This window comes from Hirundo rustica, chromosome 1 (assembly GCF_015227805.2).
Source record: "Hirundo rustica isolate bHirRus1 chromosome 1, bHirRus1.pri.v3, whole genome shotgun sequence".
NCBI classification, from domain to species: domain Eukaryota; kingdom Metazoa; phylum Chordata; class Aves; order Passeriformes; family Hirundinidae; genus Hirundo; species Hirundo rustica.
Window position 1 is genome coordinate 113,205,734 of NC_053450.1, and position 25,573 is coordinate 113,231,306.

The 25,573-nt window shown below is 45.0% G+C and overlaps 1 protein-coding gene across 1 annotated transcript in view; it reads right to left on the reverse strand.

The window, feature by feature from the left end:
- Positions 1-25,573, reverse strand: part of SH3BP5 (SH3 domain binding protein 5) — a 51,644-nt gene that overhangs the window by 1,668 nt on the left and 24,403 nt on the right. The window contains exons 4-8 of the mRNA XM_040063805.1: positions 18,005-18,169; positions 9,847-9,977; positions 5,980-6,022; positions 3,891-4,110; positions 492-752 (exon numbers count right to left, since the gene is read on the reverse strand). Of these exons, the coding sequence (XP_039919739.1) occupies positions 492-752; positions 3,891-4,110; positions 5,980-6,022; positions 9,847-9,977; positions 18,005-18,169 (820 nt within the window). The remainder of the gene's footprint in view (positions 1-491; positions 753-3,890; positions 4,111-5,979; positions 6,023-9,846; positions 9,978-18,004; positions 18,170-25,573) is intronic.

Below are 25,573 nucleotides of genomic sequence, written 5' to 3' on the forward strand. Positions count from 1 at the left end.
TGGAGCAGACAAGGGCAGTGGTAATCCTCCAGTCTGAATTAGTCAGCCAGGGCTGGCAGAGCCTGCAAGAAGCTCCTTCTGGCATGTTATTTTTTGTGAGGTTTTTTGGTTGGTTGGTTTTTGGTTTTTTTTCTCCCCTGGAAAGCAGGATTTTCAAAAAGCAGGATACTAATTTAAATAAATAAACTCAGATTTTGCTCCAAATAAATGTACCATGAGAATCCCACTGACCACTTATTTAGTGAGAAATCTCAAACCCCTGCACTATGACAGAACTGGGGAACGTTCCTAGCCAGGAGAACAGTAACTAATACATTATGGACATCTCTGTAAACTTTGAGACATGGGGCCTTCCACAATTGCCTTCCCCAAAGAAACAGCCAGCAGCTCAGAGCATTCCCTGGCACATGCCATGGGGAGCTGGGGAGGTTTTCCTGCTCCCTTTATGAAGCTGGAAAACACTGGCCCAGGGCATATCCAGCTGTACATACCTCTTTCAGCTTCACACTCGGGGGAGGAGGCCCCACTGCATTCGCTCCGGGGACCCAGGACAGGGAAGATCATCCCAAACTCAGAGAGGGACACAGGGCTGGGCAGATCCAGGCTTCCAGGTCGTGTCGCAGGAGGAAACTGAGTGGGCACCTCGCAGGGACTCGTAGGACCAGAGCTGAAGCTGGACACTGACTGAGTTTCTGAATCTTCTTCAGACACAAAGCTGCTGCCGTTATCATCCTCAAACACTTCTGAAGCCACTGCAATGTCCAAAGAATATTCCAGTTGGTAATTTAGCCTCCCCTCCTGCACCTTCCCAGGCAAAGGCAGTTTTTCAGGTTTGCATCTTCCATACACGGACACGCTGCTAACCCATGGGCTTCCCCCTCTGGCTTTCTGCCCCCTGTGCAAAGCCTTAGCCTGGTTCTGCCCTGAGGAGCAGCACACCTGTAAGCCAGGCCATGCAAGGCCAGCTCTGCAGCAGCTACTGCTCCTCACACCAGGAAGCTCTTGGAGTTTTACTGGCCCTGCTGGCCTTGTTCACTCTTGGTCTTCAGTACACAGCTTAGGCCACAGCCGAATTCCCTGTGTCTGCCTCCCCCAGCACTCTCTTGATCCCAGTGCAGCCTCCTGGTTATTTAAGGTGCTAATAAAACACTAAATTAAAACAGAAACCAAAACATATTCTTTTCCCTGTGTGTGTTTGCTCATACCCGGATTCTAATTAAGCAAACTCGCTCCAAACTGTCTAGATTAAGCTGCAGGGTCCATATGAACAACCAGAGGAGAAACCCATTAAAGAAGGTTCCATTTTGTGCAACACAAGGGTGTAGATTTTACTGAAATTCAACACACTTCAGAGGGTCATTGCAGGTTGTGGGGACTAAAGACTTCTGCACACAAGCAGTCCCACTGGGATCAGAAGGTTCTCTACACACATCAGCCCCTACACAGCACAAGTGTGTGCTGGAATCTCACTGGCCTTAAGAAGACCCAGACACAGCAAGACATCCACAGTGACCTGGGGTGATCTCCAATTCCTCCTCCTTGCGATTCCCGCCATTGTTAGCGCGGCTCAGAATCGCCTTGGAAGAGCAGCAGGAGCAAAGCAGCAGTGTTAACAAAATGGCTCAAAGGAGAAGCTTCAAAGAAGTTCTTCTGTCACCTTGGCAGCCTGGGGCTCGCAGGCACCACTCGGACACGAAGGTGCCAGCAGAGGCTGCCACGGCTACGGCAGAGATGTTCAACCTCTTCCTGCTGGACTCGCAGAACTGCACTTACACGTTGCAAAATTGACCCAAAAGGCTTCAAACATAAAATGGATAACAACATTATCCACCTTCCTGAGCCCTCTCCAGGGCACTTCACACTCACAGACAGCTTTTCTTGCGGTTTGGGTTTTGTTGTTTTGTTTTTAATGAAGTCAAATCTAAAACTGCAGAGGGGCCTTTCTTCTCACTTGCTGCGTTTCATCAATATATGGTGAGCAGTACAGTAACTTTGTGGGAGGTGAAAGCAATAAAAGATTTGGCAAAAAAGATGTTTCCAATTAGAGTTCTGTGCTTGGCAAGAAGCACTGACATCAGGCAGTCTACAAGTGGCACAATTTAAACTGTAGCTTCCCTTCCACCATCTAAGTTCACCCAAACACACAGAAGCATCTGCAAGGGCCAAAAAACTCTGCTGATGACGAGGTGTTTTATCCAACTCCAGCAGACAGAAATCAAGACATAAAAGGACCTTGGTGGAAAGCTCCCCCCACATTAAATGAGAACTCAATCCAGGCTATTTTACTGTTTTAGGCAGGCTGCTAGTCCTGCCCTGTCATAACTCAGATCTGTGCTGGCACCACACACAAGCTGATGTCCTTCCACTCATTTCAGACTGTGCAGTTCAAAGAGAGGGATGAGCCCACACTGCTGGTCCTTGCCTGCAGCCTCAGCAGCAGCCAGGGCAGCCAGCAACTAATATTAACCAATACTAACCAATACTAACTTGCCTGGCTCTTTCTGCCCCAATATCCCAGGCCTCTGAACTCCTTCAGCACAAAACACCCTAAAACTCAGTTACACCTAAGGCTTTCAGAAGGCCTTCTGCATAATGATGAGGGGGACTTGCAGGTATCCAAAAGAGGCAATTCCTACCTAGGTTGGAAAGGATCAACCTCAGGAATTAAGGGTGGCAGAAGATGAGCAGCCATACTGAAACCTGGCTGCACCAGCTGTCCAGACACAGCACTCATTGCTGCTGCAACTCAGGTCCCAGCTGCACAGTACTGAGTGAGAGAGCTCCGACACATCATGCAGAAACTTCTGCCATTGCAGAGGGTGGAGGCCAGCCCAGGGCTGCCTCCCCAGCTCCCATGGCTCACACAAGGCTCTAGCATGGACCTACAAGGCATCAGTGCTAATACACACTGCTGTCTATGGGGAAATTGCATCTTCTGCCTCTGGGCACCAGGTCTGGGCAATCATGACTTCTTGCAATCCTGACCGAGACTTGTCCCTGCTGAAACAAAGCTGAAATACAAATTAAACTGGAATTTGTGAGACTGGGCAGCAAGAAAAATACTTTTTGCATCAAGGAGGGGAAAAAGTGTCTAGGAAGGAGGCAAAAGTAGGCCACCCATACTGTCCATCTATCCACTTTCACCCAGAGCCAGGACAAATGCAAACTCACCATACAACAGACTCTGCAACAAAAGGTCCCCATGTGCCACCAGAAACCAGAGGTTACCCTGCTTGTTTGGAGCTTCCTTGGAGGTTGTTGCTATCACCCATTTCTCTAGAGAGCCCCTCAGCACACTGCAGGAGCATATTGCTGCTTCTTCACCTCCCTGGTTCACAGCACACATGCTCTGCAGAAATCACACCTTGGCAAAAGGCTCTGCAGCACAAGGGAGCTTATCCTTACACGCTTCCATGCGAGCATCCCGCCCTTCTGTACTACTGTAGCCACAACTTTAGCTCCCTCTGCCACAGGCCCAGCACTGGAAGACAAGCACTTCATCCAAAAGGTCTGCTCCCAGACTAGCTGAATGATCTGGGACAGCCTACCACCACCCCAGGAGAGTCACTGCCAGCAGCACCACTGGTGTAAAATTAGACACACACTTTGAAGTGAGTTAATTTTGCTCCTTTCATACAGCACTGTACAAAAAAACTACAGACACGTCAAGGGAACGGCTGATGCACTTTAACTCGTTACCCTTTCCCTTGAAAATTGGCTGTTAAAAAATGTAATCAACCCCTGCAAGAACAAGAAGCATCACAACCTAGCCACAGTCCCACAACAGCCAGCAAATTTCAAAACTGCGGAATACACGGAGCGACGCTAACGTCAGCAGTTCTTACGATGCCCATGGGACATTCCCAAGCACAGTAGCGCTCTGTACTCACTGGAGACGGTGTCTGACTCCGCTTTACTCGCTGACAGGTCTTCCACAGAGGTGTTGCTCCCCTCGGCACCCACGCCACATCCTCGGGGCCCCATGGCAGTGGACCTTCTCCTCTCATGAATCTCATCTGAGATCATCTCCAGGTTTTTCAAGGCAGTCTTATACTCTCCCTTTGCCAGGGCCAGTTTGGCCTGCAGGTCATCCACTGTTTTCTTCAGTTGCTAACAAGGGAGACGGGTGTTAGATGGACTTTTACTACAGACAAGGCACAGCACACAGCTCCCTGTCACGGGTCCAGGTGCCTTGGCTCTGCACAGGCAAGCACAAACCAGGGCTGGTAACTATGGGATGGGAGAGTTCAGAATTCAGAAGCACCCTGGCACAAGCAGTGACACTTGCGAAAGAGACAAAAGCAAGGCCAACCACGGGAGCCAGGGGCTGGGACTACCTCCAAGGCCCTGTTAAGATGGGAACTTGCAGGATCTCTCCTTAACAGGAATGCAGCTCTCAGCTATGTCCCTGCTTATCCCAGAACCACCCCTAAGGTCCGCTGGCAGCCCCTGTCTGCAGGGCACAGCAGGGCTCAGGGTCACACCTGAAGGGGCTGAGCACCAAACTCATCACTTCTGCTCACTAAACCTGCAGAGCAGAAAGCAGCAAACCCCAAACCCTGACAGCTGTACTACAGCAGTTCCTGTGTCCCCAGGCACAGACACCACCCTACAGCAAGGGCATAAGTGTTGTACATCCTGTTTCCCAAAGGGGAAACACTGCTTGTGTGGCTGTAGCTCTCTCAACGCTGGTTTTTATTGTGCATTCAAAGCAATCTGTGCCTTTTTCATACAGTTCACACAATCACCTTGCTTCAGGAGGGCACTGAGCAGCTGCCATGGAGAAGCAACAGGCCCACAAACAGTGTGCTTTTGCCCATGGAAAAAGGGAATTTCTCAAAAGATGCTTCTAGGCAGAAAGGATTATTGGCCTGGCACCCAGCCCAGGGGAGGCAAGGGTTCAGCTTGATGCAGTAGCCACTGCAGGGAGGCAATGCAGAAGAGGAGAGGGCACCCGAGCCTGGAAGCTGGCAAGGAAAAAGGTGCACACCAGAGTCTCTGAGGCTTACAAAATGCTGTTGAATCTCAGGCAGCCCAGGGAAGGGCTCACAAAACCATTATGGGATACACCCTGCCCCCCCCACAAGGAATGGGAATCCTTTTCCAGCTAGGGTCCTGCTGACCCAGCACCCCACTGGAGCCTTCCTTCACCCAGGGCCAGCAGTGCAGGGCAATGTGCTCCACTTTAACCCTGTGCCCAGCCCACACAACAGCAGCACTGGCCACTACCCTCCAACTGTGAGGAGCCAGGCTCCCAGTTTTGGGGGCCACATGCAGCAGAAGTCACTCAAGTAGAAAGAGAGCGATTCTTGCATTTGAAATTTGCAGGGCTACTCTGCCCTCCCATCCCTGGCAGCTCCAAGACTGGCTGGAATAGCAGGGATTACCATCCCTGGTACACACAACTGCTGTGCTTGCCCCTGGGCCGCTGTGCCCTGCAGGGCGTGTGCTATGCCCAGGCACTGGCCAGACATCGTTGCACCACACAGAACGCGGTGCAGAGATGCCAAAAAGTCCTGGAAGCCTAATCAGCCAAATCCCAAACCCCTCTTCTTATGCCAAACCCCAAATTCACATCTGCATGATACTTGAGCACTGCTAGCAGGTTACTTATTCTGTTAACTGATCCAAACAGTGGATATAAAAGAGCATCCCAAATACAGTTAAACAGTCTGAAGCAGAGGGGGGAAAAATGAAACCCACAACAAATAAACCCCAGAAACATTAAACTACAAGAAGCAAAGATAGTCAAACTGTACTCTTTTGGTTCTGACAGAGTTCAAACACTCTCATTTCACACGAGGAAACAAAGACTCTCTTAGTCTTTTATCTTTAATATGTGCTTAGCAAATTGCTCAAGAGGTTTTTGAATTGGTTTTGTATAGAAACACAACATAGCTGTCGGAGCACTTTAGATGTAATTTCAGTATTTACTGTAAGCAGTAAAGAGTTTCAGATGGATCTGAATTACATACGTACCTCTAGTTGGACATAGTACTTCGCCTTGAGTTCAAAATAAGGTCTGTGGAAAAACAAAGAACAGTTGTTTACAATCACTGGGACTGCATGCAGTGCACTGGCGTGGGAGTTGCTCTCTTTGTAGCACTAACACAGCTATTTTGTGTATCACTGCATTCCCAAGAGACTGCTATCCAGATGATGGAACACCTACACACGCTCTCAGTGTCTCTTCTCTTACTCCCTAATGTATCTATCTCTCATGAGTCTTTTGACCTAAATACAAATTGCAAAATTCCAGTTTTTGGAGCTCACAGCATAATTCCTCCAGGCCTAGATTCTGCAAGATATTTAAATGTAACATCCAGCTTCAGGCATCAGCATCCTCTCTCTACCCAGCTGATTTCTGAGCCCATGGCACATGTAAATTCCTACAGAAGATGAACCTGCTCTGTGTTCAGGTGTGGGGGGTGGAGAGGCACTTCTTGGGTTTTTCATTGAAGGAGAGGGTGTGAAGAGAGGTCAGAGCACCACATACAAAGGTACAGCACTTCCCAGCCACTTCCCTTATTTGCTAATAAGGTTGCAAGAGGACAGGAGTATAAGAGGTGCAGTACAAAGCCTAGAAACCACTTTCCACCCTCAAAGTTTTGAAGCCCACAAGCCAATATCATCTGATACGATGCTGAGCAGGAAAGAAAAACAACAAAACTAAAAACAAACAACAACAACAAAAGAATCCCTGTTATTTCAGCAGGGCTCATTACCCTCCTCCCCACTCAGAAGCTCTCCTGGAAAGCAGGAGAGAGAAACAATCAGATATGGCTTTACATGAAATAGAATGTGAACTGCCCATGTTGTGTTCCTACCCTGACAGCAAGGCTCTCCTGAGCTGTAAACCCAACTGCAGCTGCATTTTGGGCTGTGCACTAGAATTCAGGAGCGTGAAATTGTGGCTTTCTGATCCTGTATTCCTTGAAGGGTTGAATTCACCCAGTCACCCACAAAATAACTGAGTTGTGTTTCCATTAGAGTAAGTTGTTTCCAGCTCTGATATTTCTAAGCACCCTCCCACTATCACCAGGGGCACAGAGCCAAGTCTTGACACTTCCAGTAACTCCAATCCAGCCAAAACGCACCTCTGCCTCCCCTTAGTGGGACATCACCCTGCCAAAGGCTGCACAGATGCACCTGCCAGGCCAAATAAAACACTGCAGTGGAGAATTTGGATCCAGCAGATAAAGGACTCCTACAGCTGTACCCCAAAGCACTCAACCTTCCTTACCCTGGTGCCAGCTGGGAGAGGACAACCAGGTCGAGTCCTAACCTCCCTCTGGCTTCCACAAGCCTTGGGAAAGGTCTCCCCTACACCAGTGACAAGCACGTGTGTGTTTGCATGGTTGGACAAACAATATGTAAGTGCATGTGTGTGTATACACAAATACATACACCTGTACATAGAAGCAGGAATGTTTACTTGCAAGAGGTAGGAAAAAAACCACCTCAGCCACTGAAAGGAGACCAAGAGCCTGACACGCAGGAGCTCACACAAACGCTCCTGCTCACTCGTGGCTCACACACAGCCAGGCACCTGATGCCAGCAGGAACCAGGGCACTGGCAGGGGAGGCACTCCCATGTCCAGGGGTCCCTTCACCCCCTGACATCCCTGGCCCTGTAAGCACAGAGAGCTGCTCTGTAACTCAGCAGGGCGGGAGAACTGCTCACAGATGCAAGCGCTGTCCTACATCCCCGGCTGGCTGAGCCCAGGGCACGGCACAAAGTGCTTCTCAAGCAGGTGACAGGAAGGGTGAAAGGCACTTTGCCCAAGTCACCAGAGCAGAAAGTGACTTCCAAAAACCAGCTAACACAGGCAAGTTCATTATCCTACAGCTCAGAGGCACTGAGCCAGAAGATCTGGTAACTGTTAAGAACGTGCAGCCGTATGCACATTCATAGATCACAGGCAAGTAAGCACACAAAAACTAAATTAAAAGCCAAACCAAACCAAAACTATCCAATAATCCTTTGCTCATCAACTTTACACAGCAGATCACCTAAATTACTTTCCTCCAGGATGCCCCAGTCTTGTTTTCAAAATAGTAATGCTTTAAGCATCTTAATCCCAACTGAAGCAAGGAGCAAATGCAAATCATTTTCTGCCCGAAAGAGAGTAACTCATTCAGCGTGTCTATCCACAAGTTTAAAGAGAAGATGAACAAAAGGCCAGAAAAGCCTAAGTGTTACAGCCAGTGCCCCCTACCACTCAGGGAGAGGAGGCTGGTGTAAAATTCTTCCTGAAAAGCAGGTAGAGGCCAGTTACACCCTACAATACAAACAGCTGCAAATTCAGCAGCCTCATTTCCCAGTTTCTGTAGCCACTTGACAGCAATGATGTTTTCAGCTCAGCTGCAATTTTCCTTTATGTGAAAATTGCAATTCTGGGAGGTGACTGACCTTTCCAACATCCCTAAGTAGCATAACTTCAAAGACATCCACAACTATTTGTGCCACCGGGCATCTTTCCCGTCAGTGCCAGGTTAGAAGTGGCATTTCTGTACACCCTTTATTAAAGGAGCTCCAAAACAGCCCCACTTAGATGGTTTATGCTGCAGTTGGCCCTGCTGTGAGACAAAAGAATACACTGGGATCCTTCCACAGAAGTGGAAACCAGCTTAGCCCGAGGAGAATGACACAAGACACCCCTCTGAGGGTGATTCCAGCAAAGAAATGAAAAGTCAGAGGCACATCACACAAGAGGCAGCTGGGACACCAAGCTCCACACCACCATAAAAAGGTATGTAGGACCCCACTGACAACTTAATCATTGTCTTTATTTTAAATCTTATTGCAAGGAAGAAACTCCCAGCAGCCAAAACTGTTCTCAGATATTGCCCTTATCCAGAGGAATCTGTCATTTAGTGATCTGATGAGGGTTTTCACAGCCCCTGTGCAGTGCTAGACAAACAGCACGCAGCTCATTCCAGGAAGTCACACCACTACACTGTTTCAGCAAACATACTTGAATCTTGCTTGAGAAGTGCTAATCCTTTCTTGAATTGAGCAAACACCAACAAAATAGATTTTTAGTTGACCAATTTCACCAAAAAGTGATTTTTAGATGGAGGAGATTACAAGCTAAATACAGCAAGCAGATTGTTTAGACAAGCCACAGTCTGGAAATACTAAAAAAAAAAAAAAAACCACCGTGAAATATAAAGAGGATTAAGAATTAGGTGTAAACAGGGCCAAAATTTTAAACAGGTTCTGAGCAAAAAGGCGTTTCACTTCTCTGCAACAGAGCCAAATGGCACAGCAAATGCAGGCACAATTATTAATGACACGAGCTGCTTAGCTATACCTTCTGAAGGGTGCTTCCTTCCCCCAGAACAGCTCTCACACAGCTTTGCCATGGCAGCGGCAGGAAGCAAACAAGCCTCGTGTACAGCACCTTACACCCCTGCAGTCTCACACCTTTCAGCTTTCTGTCACTGGCTTTGTTGCTCTCCTAACTAAAAATAAGAACTGTGAACAATCCTAGGCTGTGAAACATCCATAGAGAGCTCCACAGACAGCACCTGTGTGGATTCCATGCACCTGTTCCTCAAATAACACACCAACAAGGACTTCAGTGCACCAGAACAAGACCAAGATGCTGCTTGGAAGAGGTTTCTTATCCCATGTAGTTCACCAGTCCATCACGTCAGGTGTTTCAAAAGACACTTAAAAGGACAACAAGGACAAATACCAGCACCAGTTGTGCTGTGAGGCTGCTACACAGAGAGGAACCCAAAGGGCAATACATTCCCACAAGTTCAAAAACCCCGCAGAATAGGTATTTGCCCCTAACAGTTTTCACCACTAAACTCCTCTCCAAAGGTAAAACATACTTTGATTTATTGATGGCTCTTTTCAGCTTCTTCTCCAGTTGTTTCATCCTTCCCATGGCAGCATTGTATTTGGCTGCAGTCTCCTTGTGAACCAACTCACTTCTCGTTTTGGTCTGTTCCGCCTCCATGACCTTCAAGAGGGGGGAAAAAAACAGGTTGAGCAGCAAGATACAATGATCCACTTCTTATCTTTTCAATTAACAGCAACTTTATAATCTCTCCAGTCAGCTCATGTCAGGAAAGCGAGGGTATAGAAAAAATTACTTCCAGTGAACCAGCTTACAAGTCTTTCCTGAAAAGAGCAGTAGGTCTTCAAACACTGAGTAAATTACGACAAAGGTGTTACAGCTTTTCGCATAATCTCTCTTACAGGAAGTTCAGAAGACCTTCAGCTTGTGGGATCATCCACTTTTTAACCCAGTTACATATTCACAAGTGGAGCAACACTAGCAGAAGTCACCCAGTTACATTCAACAGCAATGTTTCTGTCTCCTCCTGCTTCTCTCCTGGGAACCTCACTTTCCCAGCGGAGAGCTTGCTGGCTGCTCAGCTCCTGGCTGCAGCCCCACCACTCTGGAAAGGGCTGAACACCAACCACAGCAGAGGGAAGACTCAAATACAGTTCGGCCTGAATAAGCAATCACTAGAAAACTGTGTGTCCAAGATGGCTCTTCTCTTAAAACCGCTGACATGGCTGAATCCACAGTTTCAACACTGAAAATGCTAAAGTTCAAGCCCTGAGCTGCCAGCCCCGCTATGCAGACAAGGAAAGTTATGCTGATGACCAGCCCCTAGCCTCATTTATCAAGATATCTAGAACACAAGTCTGATAAGAAGCAGCTGAGGGAACTGTGGGCGTTTAGCCTGGAGAAAAGGAGGCTCAGGGAGATCTTACTGCTCTCTGCAATCCCCTGAAAGGAGGGCGTAGCCAGGTGGGACTCAGCCTCTTCTCCCCAGTAACAAGCTACAGGAAAGAGGAAAGGGCCTCGAATTGCCCCAGGAGAGATTTAGATTGGATATCAGGAGTTTTTTTTTTTTCACTGAAAGAGTTGTCAAGCAGTGGGAGAGGGAAAGTAAATGTCTCTCCATTAGCTGTACTTTTGGTATCACACAGCCACACCTAATTTTATCCAGGCTACTTTTATTGTCCAAATTTGAGATGTCAGAGATGTAAGTCAGAAAATATGTTTTATTTAGTGCACTAGCAGTCAAGAGCCAGACAGGGAAGTGACTGATTTTTTTAAAGTCAGAAAAGTAGTGACACCTCTTTGTTGGTCTGGCAATGAGGGGAAAGTGGGTGACTTTTTAAAGCTTCCTGTTTTGCAGCTGTGAAGGTATTCATACAAAAAATGGCAGGACTTGATTTTCTCCAGTGCTGGATTTTGAAATGCCTCAGCTGTGATACCAACTACTCTGCAACTTTACACAAATTTACTCCACCTGGCTCCCACCACCAGACTGTGCACCTGAGCTCTCATCTGCAGAGAGAATATTCAAAATAGCTTGATTTTTAATAATCTCACCCACAAAGCTCTGATTTTTTGAAAGAGTGTGCTAGTCCTCCCAACCCTGAGGCTGAACTGAACAAGGAAAAGAGATGGTCATCTCTGACTGACATATTGTCCTTTCTGATGCCTAAATGAAAGAGTGGAACTGCCAAAGCCATCAGCATCAACTCAGAGCTCTTGCTGCCATAACTGGAGGCTGCTTTTTGCTCATCAGCACACACCACTCATTAAGGAAAGGAATTGCTACAGAACTTTAAACTATGAGAAATAAAGGTTTTCAAAGGATCTTTTGATCAGATATAAAACAATATACTCAACTCCAACATCCTTCAACTTTCTCATATATATAAGGCATCCATTTTCAAAGAAAGGGAGGGGAAAAAAATCCAACAAACTGTCAGGCTCATAACATATTCTCTCCTGCATCCTGAAAAATAAACTGCAGCCTCTTATCTCAAACAACGGTTTTAAAGCCAGTTGGTGCAACGACTTGCCTTAGTGAAACATGTTAGACAAGGCTGGTTTAAACGTGGAAGTCTCTTAAATTAAACTGCAGTCTCCAAAGACTGCACAAAAGGTGGTTCATCTTATTTCCAGCCTGGCAAGGAAACTGCAATTTAAAAACGCCGTAAGCGACAAAATAATGGAGCAACTGGAATTTGCCGATGCTCAGTTACACGTCAGTCCCTCACATCCATTCTTTGGGCAAAATTAGCATAAACTTTGATATCTGGGATGAATCACATGGTAAGTACGACCAACACCAGGGGTGTAAAGCAAGTCAGGTGTCCAGTATCCTGCTGATTTTTCAAATGTTTCGCATCAAACATCACAGAAATGCTGAACCCTGCAGAACTTGGATTTGAGGATGACAGACTGCAAACACCTCAAAATACCTGACAAAATGTGGAATTTGCTGCTGGCCATATATACCCACGCTCATTATCCTTTCCAGAAAGAAAAGGGGGGAAAAAAGGCTATCTACTTCATTCTTTTGGAGAAATCAGTGATGTAAGAAAATCTCTCTCTACCTGTACACCCTTGTTTTCCTGTGGGAATTCTGTCCTCATGCTCACATTATTCACACATGTCTGCAGAGACAGCCTGTCCCCTTTCCCTGGGACAGCAGCTCAAGGCGCATGCCTGAGGCTGAGGATAATTCCTGGGGGATTGTAAGGTACCTCTGCAGAGATCCATCACCTGCCAAGATCCATTTAAGCACTTCATTCAAACAAGAAGAAACGAGAGATCTGCCACCCCCCTACAGAAGCCAAACAGCCTTTAAATGGAGAGGCTGTCCACCAGGGCTGGCAGACAGAAACAAACTGCAAACGATGCTGCCACCTCTGCAGCCGGGAAATTCAATGTAAGATCAGCTAGGCAAACTGCTCACCTCTTTAAGGAAGGCTTAGAAAAAGACAGACAGGCTTGTGTAGGAGAGAAGTACTTTTTATTAGAGCTAATAATACATTGGTGAAAAAACGGCAGCGTCATAGGGACTTGTTTACAAGCTCTTGGTCACAGTTTCCAAATAAGCTGGTTTGTCTAACCCAAGTGCTTCTACCACCCACCTCGCCTTGTAGATGCTCCTAAGCCATCACTGATGCAACAGCATCACTTAGAAAAAGGCAAAAAAAGAAGTGAGGATGACACCTCTTCAAACAAAGGCTGCTCAAAACACATCTCACCTCCTGACATTGGACCTGCCTTTCAGCTCACCCTTGGGGTGAGCACGGGACATGCTCTTGGACAAAAACACCCAGAATGGATGAACTTCCAGGATACCCACACGACCACCAGACATTCCTGCAGCCTTTGCCTGTCCCTAACTAGTGGATCACCTACTCCAGGCTGAACACACTCTCCCAAGAAGGACAGGCTATAGGATACAAGTAAATGGGAAACAAAGCAGGCAAAAAAACCCAACACAGGGATTCATCAATTCCTGTTCTCTACTCCCCTACCCTCTATTTCCTACCCAGCTGTCTGGAAAAGAAAGGGCAGTGCAGAGTATATATTTACCAGTAAGTCTGTACGAGTAGCTTTGTTCCACCCAAAATATTTCCATAATCAGAAGTAAAAATGGACTCCAGGCAATATCTCAATAATAATAACAACAGATGCAAAAGCACAATTTTGTCAGCAGAGCTAAGCAAAGCTGACCATCTAAAGCAGAGAATTATTCTGGAGGACTGTTTCTTTCACAAAACATTAAATTGATTGTTCTTCTAGGGGAAGAATTAAAAATAAAAGAAGAAAGAGACAATGCAGTATCAGTAAACCAGGAGGAGAGAATCAACAATACGAGGGATTGCAAAAACCCACTGCATTTCCAGGATAAAATGACAGAGAGAACAGGACAAGGAAACATGAGGTTTTTGTTGTTTCTTTCACAGACTTTTCTTCTCCCCCTTTTTCCTTTAAGTTTTTCTAGCTGCAGGAAGCATCTCTCCTCTCTACATCACGAAAGCACCCACACATTTTACACTGACAGATGGTACTTCACAGTGTAATATCAAAGGGAGCTTCACAAGCCAAATTAATCCAAGAGGGAGCATTCCTCCTCCCTCTTTACTCTCCCCTCATCCTCTCCTTTTTAAAATGTCTCATGATCAAGAGCCAAAACATTTCTTCTCCCTGCCAGAATTTATGAACTCAACATATCTCAGGGAAGACTGTAAAAGCAGAACCTTTTTAAGACTGCAGATTGCATCAGCAATTAGAAATTAGTGATTTCTCTTGAAATTCGTGAAGGGTCTTCCTTTCTACCCCAGCTTGTGTCAAACTAGAAGCAACACATCTATCAGTACTTTCATTTTGTACACCTTTATGAATTATTTTCAATAGGACATTGGAAGTGCCATCCTCAAAAATTCAATATCCTTTGGTCCTTTCACAGGACTCTCTTTCATAGCCCTGCTCTCTGCACCCCAAACTGCAGCATTGCAATTCAAGGTACAAACAGGCTGGTATCCACTAGCAAAAACATCATCTCCAAATCTTAAAGAGACACTGCAGTCACCAAAATCCTGGTAAGTCAATGGCTAAGAGTGAACAGTACTCTTCCTCCCCAGGCAGCTTAAGAGCTCATCAAGCCTCTCTACATTTACATTATAATCAACAGAGAATTTATCTTAAAACGAGCTTGCCCCTCTGGCCACATGAATTGCTCTCCAGACACCACCTGTTGATCAGATAGCCTTTCATCATAATGGAACTTTCGGCAAGGAATTGTGATGCACAGTCAGGTTCTAGACGTGACACCGAAGAGCTAAATTCCAATCTAAGTGTCATTACACTTCTCAGATCTGTGAAAAAATTGACATTTAGAAGAAAAACACAGGACTTCACTCAGAAATACCCATCAAGGTAAGAGTAGAAGCGGGCAAAGCAGCTGCCTGACTTGCAGGATTGCACCATAGTCCAGTGCTTCTCTGTTGTGAACACTTAGCTCAAGCACAGACATTTTCAGGGATTAGTTGCATCTTCACAGGCAGGAATCCAGCTCCTATTTATGCTCCCAGCCTCCTTTGGAAAACATAGCTCAAACTGTAAGGTGCAAAGAGATTTCTCAGTGACAGCCTACACTCCATGTACATGTTCATGCTCGTTCGGTCTGCTACATGAATAGAAACACTTTCCACACATTATGCTTCCAGCTCACCCAGGAAAAAAAAAAAATTCAGTAACTCTCCCATTTCACAGCAGTTGAATTGTATGATTTTCTAGATCAGTGGCTACAAAAGTCTTGTTTACATAAGCCAAATAAATTGTCACATTAAAAATAGCATTAATAGCTTTTCAGGCTATCCAGACATCACAAAGCAATTACAACATGCAACCCTTATCCCTATTTCCCCCCAATGAGGGTCTGGAAACAGCATGTCCTGTTTGGTATCCTGGAACCCAAGTCCCTGTCTATTTCCATTAGGTCAAGTGTAAAAGTAACCTGTCAGCATTTCCACACATAGCTGTATAAGAAATCAGTTTCTCATTTGTTCTCTTGTCTACCCTTTTTCTTTATGCTTTCTGTTTATGGTGTTTGTCAGCTACCAAGCTGCTACAGGGCTCAGGTTTGGTTCCAAGTTTCAGTTTAATTCAGTAAAGCCTGCTCCCTCCGCCTAAGAACAGCAAATAAAACCAGACCATTTATTCTGGCCTGACATTTCCGTCAGAAGAGAAACTAATTAACTGGTAGCCCACTTCTAACATTTAGCTCAGAGGTACTTTCCTGCACTTGAGTCCTTCGTGTAAAAGGCCCAGTGCAAGATTATTCTCTGCCCCATAAAACTGTCATCTATAAATGCATGCAAAAAAAGCTAAACAATCCAAATAGCCAGAGTGAAAAAGCTTTCTCCAAGAGCAATTTTGTATGTGCAAGTAGAAGATTCTATTTCTTAATCCCCAACCTTCACCCCAAGAAACAGTTTTTTCCATTAGTGATCTCTAATATAATAAATAGTTAATGATCTGAGCTGTCAGCAACACTGCAGCTAGTCAAGGAGAAGTTTTGTTCTAAAAGATCTCATCCTCCAACCTCTTTTCATCCATAGCTTAGCAGGGAATGTCAGTGTTTTCTGCTCCCTAAGATAACCAGTTCAGCCTCACTGAACACAAAGCACTTCAGTAATTGCATGCACTGAAGCCAAGTGAAGTTTTCACTCCTCTCTTAGAGAAGATATAAAACTCAGTCAAGCCCTCCAAACAAACTAATGCTGGGTGTGCTCAGCCTGGACTTTCAACAGGATTTTCACCCTTCTTGGCTCTGGCCTTAGCCTTAAGACCTCCACCACGGCCAATAAAAATCACAGGACAAACTTCCACGGACCTCTCTCAAAACCTGCTGCACCACAGAAAGATGCAGATGGGTGTTTTCTGGGAACTGAGTTTACCCAGACTATTTTAAGCACTGGGAATTGTTGGACAACAAGTTTTTCATTCATGGGGCCCTCAGTTGCTCTATACAGTCCAGTCAATGCCTAGGAGATTTTACAGCTGCAGTAAACACACCTAAGTTCCCCATTTACTGTTCAGCTGTAACAAACCAGAGACATTATGGTTTGAATCAGCCCCACAACAAGCAGGTATCCTGCAATCAGTGATGGTACCTATCAACACCACCAGCACAACGCCACCAAACGCTGCCAGCAGCCATCTGCTGCTCTGAACCACTGGGTTTGCTCATCTCAGGTACCCACCTTTCACGGACTGTCAGGGAATGATCAAGGGTTGTAGAAGGGCACAAGGATGCCTTTGAAACAGCCAAGGAAAAGAACAACTCATTTATGGTCTCAAGTTGACATTGTTAATTTGTCACCCACCCCAATACAGGTTTCTGTTATGCCACCCAGAGAGAGGTAGGTGGCAGATGTGATTGCTGTCACTGTCAAGACTCAGCAGTTTAGCAGCCAGGAGTTCTAAGCAACTCCTTAAATGCTTCTGGTTTTCTCATCTATCAGTTCTGAGAATCCAAAATTACCTATTTCTGGACTTTGCTCATACTGAGCAGGGATTACAGCTAGGGAAAATGACAGCTGGCGCACACACATGGCAAAGGTGGGGCTCTGCTTGTAAACACAGAGGTCACCAGATCTGCAAGTACCAAATTATAACAGGGGCAGTAACACAAACAGTGTCCTGGAGTTCATTTTCTCATTAATATATACCAGGTTTTCGATCTCTCCCCAACACACAGCCCACATCCTTTCTGTTCCCTGTTTCTTCATCAGGCAGCTGGATTTTAAAATTCACTGTGAAATAGAGGCTTTCTTAGAACTGAGAAGCTTCTGCAACAGAACAGAGCTGTTGCACTGAGGAGTGCAAGACAATATGAGCATTGTATGGCATGATAACATGCTTGGAATAGCAAGCTCAGCTTCACTGGCATTATTAAGGAAATGACAGAAAAACGGTTTTTAACTTCGATTTTTGGTTCTTTTATGTTAAAATAAACCTTTCTGCCTTTTTTTTTTTTAACAGAGAGAAGATAAATGACAGGAAAATTCTTCCTGACATCTGCTAGAAAGAATACTGCCTTTCTTTGTTAGTGTATCTCTTCTGTAGGTTTAAAAAGACTCTACAAAGCAGGTGGGACCTTGTCTAAATTTCAAAGTTAATTCAGGATAAAGTATCATGGAAGCTTAAAATGCAACACACAATTTTGAGTAATTCTATATTCAAATCCACATTTCTAAAGCAAAGTGACTTGTTCAATTTAGTCCATACTAGGAACAGGTTATATCAAAACTGGAACATGTCCCTGTTTTTCCAGGGTAAACACTCCCATAACACATGTATTCAGGAACAGGCATCTCCATGCAATTATTCTGGCACAACTCCAAATGCAGATAAGACTTAAGAACTTGTTTGTCCCTGTAAAATAGATGGTAATAACTTTTTTAAATTTTTCTGTAGAGAGTTACTCCACTACTATAGCACCACCAGACAGAGAACAGAGAACTAGAGCTGTCCCAGAAGCACCCAAGGCCCAGCTCATTTAACCTTAGGCTTCATAATTTTCATAGCTTCATTTCCTACATGTCATGTATGCGGACCAAAAGAAAAATGTGGTCTTTCAGAAACTGGGCCTCATACAGCACAGGAGAACACAAAGTATGGAAAAGGCAGATGCTGGGGCAGGTTTGTATTACCCTCTGAGTAGCGTGGTTGAGCATCTCTTGCCAGGCAGAGTCGAACTGACGCTTGTCATCTTCCAGTAGCCTCTGCTCGGCCAGTGAAATGGTCTCTTTTGCAGCACGCAGCACCTCAGTGGCCCTCTGAAAGTCTTGAGTCGCCCTCTGAGCCTCCAGCTGCGCCTAGGGGGGGGAAAAAAAAAAAAAAAAGGTCAGGATCAGAGAAAAAGGAACCCTCACAGTCACACTTAGATGATGTATGACACTGATCCCAAGGCTTTGAAAAAGAGCCACTCTGGCATTACTGTTCCCCATACTTTTATTTAAAATGATGTATTTTTCGCTGGAGTAAGTCCCGCCAAGAAGAGCAGCTCCCACCCAAAGAGGTCATATGCCAAGAAGTGTCTCATGGTGTTTGTGATCAAAAAACAGCTGATGACCTACAAATAAGCATCTGGCTGAGAGATAATACCTAGTGATGTAGGTTTAATCACTGATAAACAAACCAAAAGAAAGTGAAATAGCAAACTAGTGGCATGTCAAGAATACACCCAGAATGGCACTCCCTGAGTTTAGTCATGGTGGATTTTTATCTGATACACCATTAATCACGCTGAGGAAATATTTTGGAATTATTACCTTGCTATAAAAAATAAACAAGTTCTCTAGATGGTGACCGCTTCACTCTTTGGGGTTTTTTCACTTTGTTATTGCTGGAACACAACTGGTGCAGTAAGACCCCAGCACACAGACATAAGAATAACCAAGGGAATTTTTTAAAAAAATCTGTACCTGAATTTTTCTACATTATATATTTCATAGATTTTTATTTAAAGGAGTATTTTTGAGCTGTTTTGCTCAGAAGTACAACCCTTCCAATGTAAGCCTCACATTCAATTAATTGAACATCCAGCACTGTGAAGACAGTTTTCATTTACACTTCAATGATTTTGCAAAAATAAATTGGAATTACCCAGCCCATACCTATGAAAAATGTCTTTGACCAGACATGACTGACAGAACAAAATAATGAATCAAACTTTACATATCAAGATACACACAGAAGGTGTCTGAGAATCAAACATGAGAAAGGACTCTGATATAAGACTACTGCACTGAGGAAGATAAAAGTCTTAGGAATAAAGGAAGAGGTGAAGAAATGGCAGTCATTTGGGAAGTGGCTAAAAATCCCTGATACAAAGTAAGTGGAACAACGGTGCATTTCTTCAACAAACAGCTGGTTACACCCCCTCAACACGAACTGCAAATAACCTCCACACTTGAGACACCACAGTTATTTGTAAAGGTAATGGAAAAAACCCCTCCCTCCCAGCCCCATGGCAGGGGAGGTGGACTCATAATTTAAACACAAGTCTCAAAAGGAAATAAAGCACACTAAGTTTCCCTCATGACGTCCTGAAATAGCGCAAGCTCTTCTTACTTCCTTTCCTCTCTCACATGAGGGTACTTCACCCCAAGGTAACCATGCAAAAATAGGAATTATGTGTCAGAGGTCCTTCAGTTACTAGCTAGAAAGGGAAATCAAAGTCATCACAATCAGAGCATTTCCTTCCAACCAAGGTCCCTGATGCATTTCCTTCTGAAGCGGCTGGTGGTGTTTTCCACAGAGAAGTTCTAACCATTCCCTTCCCTGTTTTCAGGCTGTTTATACCATGTCACCCTGCCTACAGTCTTTGTGAAGAGCCAGGGCACTAAAGTGTTCATTTCCATGCAGAACTGCACATTCCAAGGCAGCACAGATCTTTAGGCCAAGGTTAGTGGATGCACAACATCCTGGTACAAGTCCAATGCCAACATGATCTCTTCTCCTCTCTGGAAAAACCCCCACATGTTACATCTCCTCATCACCCTGATCACCAGCTGCCTGTTTCAAACATATTTGTCACTGAGACACACAAAGCAATCACACACAGACAAGAGATTTTCGCAGAGGTCCTTCCGATCCAGCTCCCAGCTGAGAGAGCCAAGAGAGAAGAGAGCCGCTTTGTTTATTTCTTACTTTTTATACATTTGTGGGTCTAGCAGAAGATTGGCTTTTTGGGGTTTCCGCCCCTCAGCCTCAGTGGCCAGACCAATTGTCAGTTACAATTGTTTTCAGGTTAGAAATATGCAAACAAAGGACAGAGAATGAAAAACAAAGGATTTGTTTATGTTACATCTGTGGGAAAGGTAGAAAACTGCTCTTAATATTGTACAATAACTAAAAAGATCTGACTCCATTTAAGGAAATTAAAAGGCTCAGAAAAACCAGGGTAACACATATTAAAACATTTTATAAATTCAGAATAAGCCTGACTACAGAATATTTTTATTTAGCCACTAACTAACCTAAACCATGATACCCAGCAAGCACAAGAAAGCCATCTGAGGATCTTTAAACAAGGCTCAGCCTAGGCTTCCAACAAATACAGCAAAAAGCCTGAATCTTAGTCCCCATAACATCTACTCAATTTTTCCATTCATGTTAATATGTTAATATGTTAATAAAGAAATCAAATATAAATAAAGGCCCAAAGTATCCCATAAAAGGAGTTTGAGATGGGATTTTAAGACGGGAAATAAATTGGTAGACTCCAGAAAGAGCCTGCACCGAGTACTATAGAACAATGCTGAGGATGTTTGGAGGAAGAGCAAGATCAAGTTTCATGGAAGACTCTACGAGAGCGAGCCAGGTCCCAGTAGCTTCCAGCAATAAGGCTGTGAAGGCAGCTTCAGCTCCTTGGCTGCCCTGCTGCATGAGCAGGCCTGCCCATGCAAGAAATGACTTACAAACACACGAAACCAGACTGGAGACCCATTCCTAGCAGAGCCAGAACCTCCTCAGCAAGTAACCGCTTTCGAAACTCAGTCCAACCAGACCCCAGGGGCAGTGCAAGCACTGAAGTACAGTTTTCTCACCGTAACTGCATCAGCACTTGAAAGTTTCTGTTGGCACAGATACCTGGGTCAGGGATCAAGACTTCTAAGCCAGCAAAAAGCCAGCAGAGCATTAGGAGCTGAAATACCTAATCCCCATGGAAAAGAACGTTTAGTGGTAGCTTGCAGTACTAGCAGCTCTTCTGATGAAGGCCTTAACGGACAACTGACTCTAAAACAGGAAAAGTGTCTTTATGACAAAAAAACAGGAGCCAAATTTACAACTCAGATTTCTTCTTGCACCTGGACTGTAGGACATTGACAGCTGGAGCTGTTAACAGGCAGGCCCACAACTCTAGGTCATTCACTTTCATGCCTTCTAACAGCGTGGGTAAAAGGGAAATCGAAACAAAACCATACTTAAAGACTCCCTCCCAGCTGCATTTGTTGAACACCCTCTGCAGTGGCAATTTAGAAACACTGTTTTGTTTTTGAGCAACACAGTTAGTCCAAGTAGCAATTCAGCTTCAACAGTTATCTGAAGTCAGTCTACAGTCTTTACTTTAAGCAGCTTACTGAAAGTCTGAGAAAGAAAAAAACAAATGCTAGGGTAAAGAATGATGTATTTGTCATTAGAAAAATATCAACAGGTTTATGGCTTTGCCAATGTGAAAAAGGATACTCAAACACTTTCTTTTGTGTTCTAGTAGTTACCCAATAACTTGCCTTCATTTAAAACTCCCTCCAGCATGTATAAGCTGTTCTGCACCATCACCAACAGGTTGCTCTCAGACCTAAGCCCACAGGTCACTACATTTGATAGAAAAGAGAGTAGCCATGTTCTTCATGTGCTTTTAAAACCACAGAGAAACCAGCAGGAGCTCATGTCTCCATCCAGCCTCCTTGTATTGGACCTAACTTTACCACTTTAGAGAGTGGCTGTTTCTCTCAAGACTAAAATCCAAAATTCAAATGAATGGCCAAAAACTAGGTTGTTTTTCATCACAAACTTGTGTTTGAGTTGAGAGAGGTTTAGGGGTAGAATGAGGGAAAATGTACTACGGATGAGGACAAAAATTGCTGAGGGAGGATAGAGGCAAGCAGGATGTCAGCTTTCTGCCTGCAATCCATATCGGTGGTGCTTGATGGATTCCACTCAATACACATGTGAGGATCTCTTTCATTATAGTCAGATGAGCCAGTCCGATAAAACCTCTTTTTTAAAATGAGTAAGTCCTGACACCTTGGGAACTGGGGGACCTGTGCCAGGAAACTCAATTGAATGTCTTCACTGCTGCAGACCCTTCCTGCATCAGTGTAAAATATAAAATGGGAATCCTTAAGAAACACGATTAGGCAGCCAAGGAGATTGAAGCTAAGGAGAATCAGCACATCTGTCACATGCCATCCACAAGCAGCATCAACTCTTCCTGCCACTCTGTCCCTCCTCTGCAACTCAGTCTTCAACAAGCACCCAGCTCCAAATACATCTCCCGTAACAGCAAAATCCCTTCCCTACAACCAGCAGCACATCCAGAAGTCCTGCTCTGCCCACTCAGCCCCCTCCTCCTGGCCAGGAGCTCTCTTTACACCACTATCCTCCCTGTGCTGTTCTGCACGTGTGACCTGCTCTCACCAGCTCATCTGCCTCCCTGACCTCCCTGGCTCTGACAGGCTCAGCCCTGAACTTCCCAGGCAGCTCCCAAAGACGCAGAAGTGGCACGCAGTAGCAGCACTCACAGAAGCAAATTGTGCACTGCAGTATAAAACGTGTCAGCTTAGAAAGCAAATTATGTAAAATTAAAGGGGCACTGACAGGGTTCATAACTGCAAGCTATTAATATATTCCTGAAAGGTGCTCAGTCCTGACAAATCCCTTTTGGGGAATAAAAGCTGCACCCTCATGGGCAGTGCTCTGCTTAGCCTACACAGGGCCTTGCACAGAAGGGAACCATGCATAACAGCCAGATTATGTTGTCAGCTAGAAATTTAAAAAGTGCTAGGCCACAGCAAGATAACTGAAGAAAACAAAACCAGGCACTTTTTAAATGTAGTCCTCCTCGAACCGCCAGCAGCATACAGACATCTGCTTGCTCACTTTCAGAGCAGAAAACTCTGCACTCTTCTATTATTAAATACAATTTTCTGGTTAGTTCACATAGCTTCTGTTGACCCAAGCCCTCTTTGTAGCTATAGTCCTTGCCCAGCTGCTAAAAGAGGACTTTTCCCCACCTTTCCATATATATCTTGAGCCTATGACATATCCATTTCATGTCATCTCTGATTTTCGTTTTTGTTCCTGCATAGTATCACTGAAACATGGTACAACACAGCCATGACATTCCTCTGAGGTCAGTCAACATCTACTGTACCCTGGTAGGCACTGCTCAGCCTCTGGCACGTGAACACACCTGCACACAGCTAACAGCCCAGCCAGGCTGCCCCAAAGAGATGCACAGGGTTTATTTTGTGGAGACAAGCCTATGCAGAATTTTTCCCCTTGGCCAGCCTCACCAGAGGACCAGACCTCAAGTATTTATTATTTCATGAAAAGGGCATCACAACATAACTAGAAATTTTCCCATTAGAAACATCAGATAGCAAAGATCAGATATTTTCTAAACTGGCGTCTCGCTTATCCAGGTGAATTTATCTCATCACGCACTGCCAAGGCCTTGACATCCACTTTATTTCAGCATCTCTGAGTTATTGCCAATGAAAGACACGAACAATCTCTGTTTATGAAATCACCATAAGCTGGAACGTGAAGGGAACACACAGCTGCTGCTCAGAACAAGGCACCAGCACACCACGTGCTGGCCCAAGGCCTTTGCTCTAGAAAGCACTTGTTTGTTACTGTGAAACCAATGTTTCTCCCACTCATTAATCCTTAAAACAATAGTTTAATTGCTACCAGCAAACATGTACTGGCTTACTAGCAAACAGATAATGATAAACTGTGTTCCAGTTCCACTCTTTAGAAGGAATCAAGTTTCAGGTGTTTTCCTTCTGGCCCCCTTTCCTTCTTTCTCAACACCCCACGTTAATTTGCTGTGCAAAGTACAACAGGGAACGTGTTTTAAAACAGGAACTTTACTCCAGCAGTGGCCCACCGGAGCTGCTGCAGCACTGCCTGTCTTCAGGGATCCCTCTGATGGCAGTGACTGCGCCAGGGCATTCTGCACAAGCTTCTGGCAGGGATGAGGATGGCAGGATCACCATCACTGACCACAGCATCCCCATCTTACCCAGCACTGCAGCAGATTCGGTGGTTCAGAAGCCCACAAGGTGAAGGCATTTGAGTGCTCGCAGCACCACTCACAGCAGCCAGTCACTGAGCGCTGCTACTTGGGCTTCAGTTTTCCTCAACCTGCTTCAATTTAGCTGGCAGGCAGGAACAAGAGCAGCAGCCCAGATGTCAGCACAAGGGCTCATAATGCCTAACATCCAAACAAATAACAACCTTGACACTGGCACTGCTCCATCCACGGCAAATCTGCGAACGACACGGAGTCAGGGGAGGAGGCTGGAAAGGCAGAACCTCGGCCTGCACGGACCTTGTGAAACTTGACAGGGCCAAGAGACACTTTACAACAAGGAGACCTGTGGAGTCCTGCACTTGGGGTGGAATAAATAATCCCACGGTCAGCCCTGTCAAAAATGACCAACACATTACAACAGGTGTCAGGCTGAGAAAGCTGAGAAGGTGCAGTCTCATTGGGAGTAATGCAAACCATGCCCTAGGCTAAACTAAGAGGGCCATGGCTGGCCAATCCTGCAGACAGGTTACACAGAGGGGTTTCAAATCCCCATCTCTGGCAGCAAATCTGATGCAATCCAGCAAGGTGACAGTTTTGCTTTGAGCAGAAAGTTGAGATCTGATGACCTCCAAAGGTCCTATACAACCAGTACTTCTATCAAATACCACCATAATTTTCTTAGTTTCTCAAAACCAGAACATTTTTGCAAAAACTTTGCAGTGATGCTGAATGTTTTCCTGGATACTCAGACACATTTATTTTCCCAAATAAACAGACTAGTGGTGCAACTGGGGGGAAGGGGTTAGTTTGCTTTTCTTAAGGACCTTCCTTTCTTAAGGACTTTCCTTCCCTCTCCCTACAGCCTAAAAACTCTGATCCAAACCAGGATAGAAAAGTAGTAAAAACACTCCAGAAGACCCTTCTAGCTATACTTTATAAAGAGCTTCTAAAATCCAAGACCTTGGGAGTGACCTCATTTTGACAGATCTACGAGGCCTGAGCTATATAATCTACAATGACTGTGCATCAAAAAATAGTCTCTCAAGAGTCTGAAATCTTGTGTTCTTTAAGCAGTTTATCATAAAGCAATACAATTGAACATGGATGAAATGAACATTCAAAAGCAGATCGAAAGATTTTTAACTGGATAGAGAAGGCAAAGGGGAGGAAATGGTGAAAACAAGACTTGCTAGAGTTTTGCAGAACACAAACCATTTTCTCCCAGCTACATAAATAATGAAAGGCCTATGGAACACTATAACCACAGAGTCCCTTAGTCTCTGCTTTTGATTAGGTGTCTTATTCTTGTGCTGGGCTTTTTGGTCCCTACCTGTATCCACCCCTTCTCTTCTAACAGCCAAACTGCTGTAGAGCTGACCTGACTCCTGGTTCTGTGTTACATTCCTGTAGTCTATAAAAAGGCACAGGAAATAAGAGCAGACCTACAAAG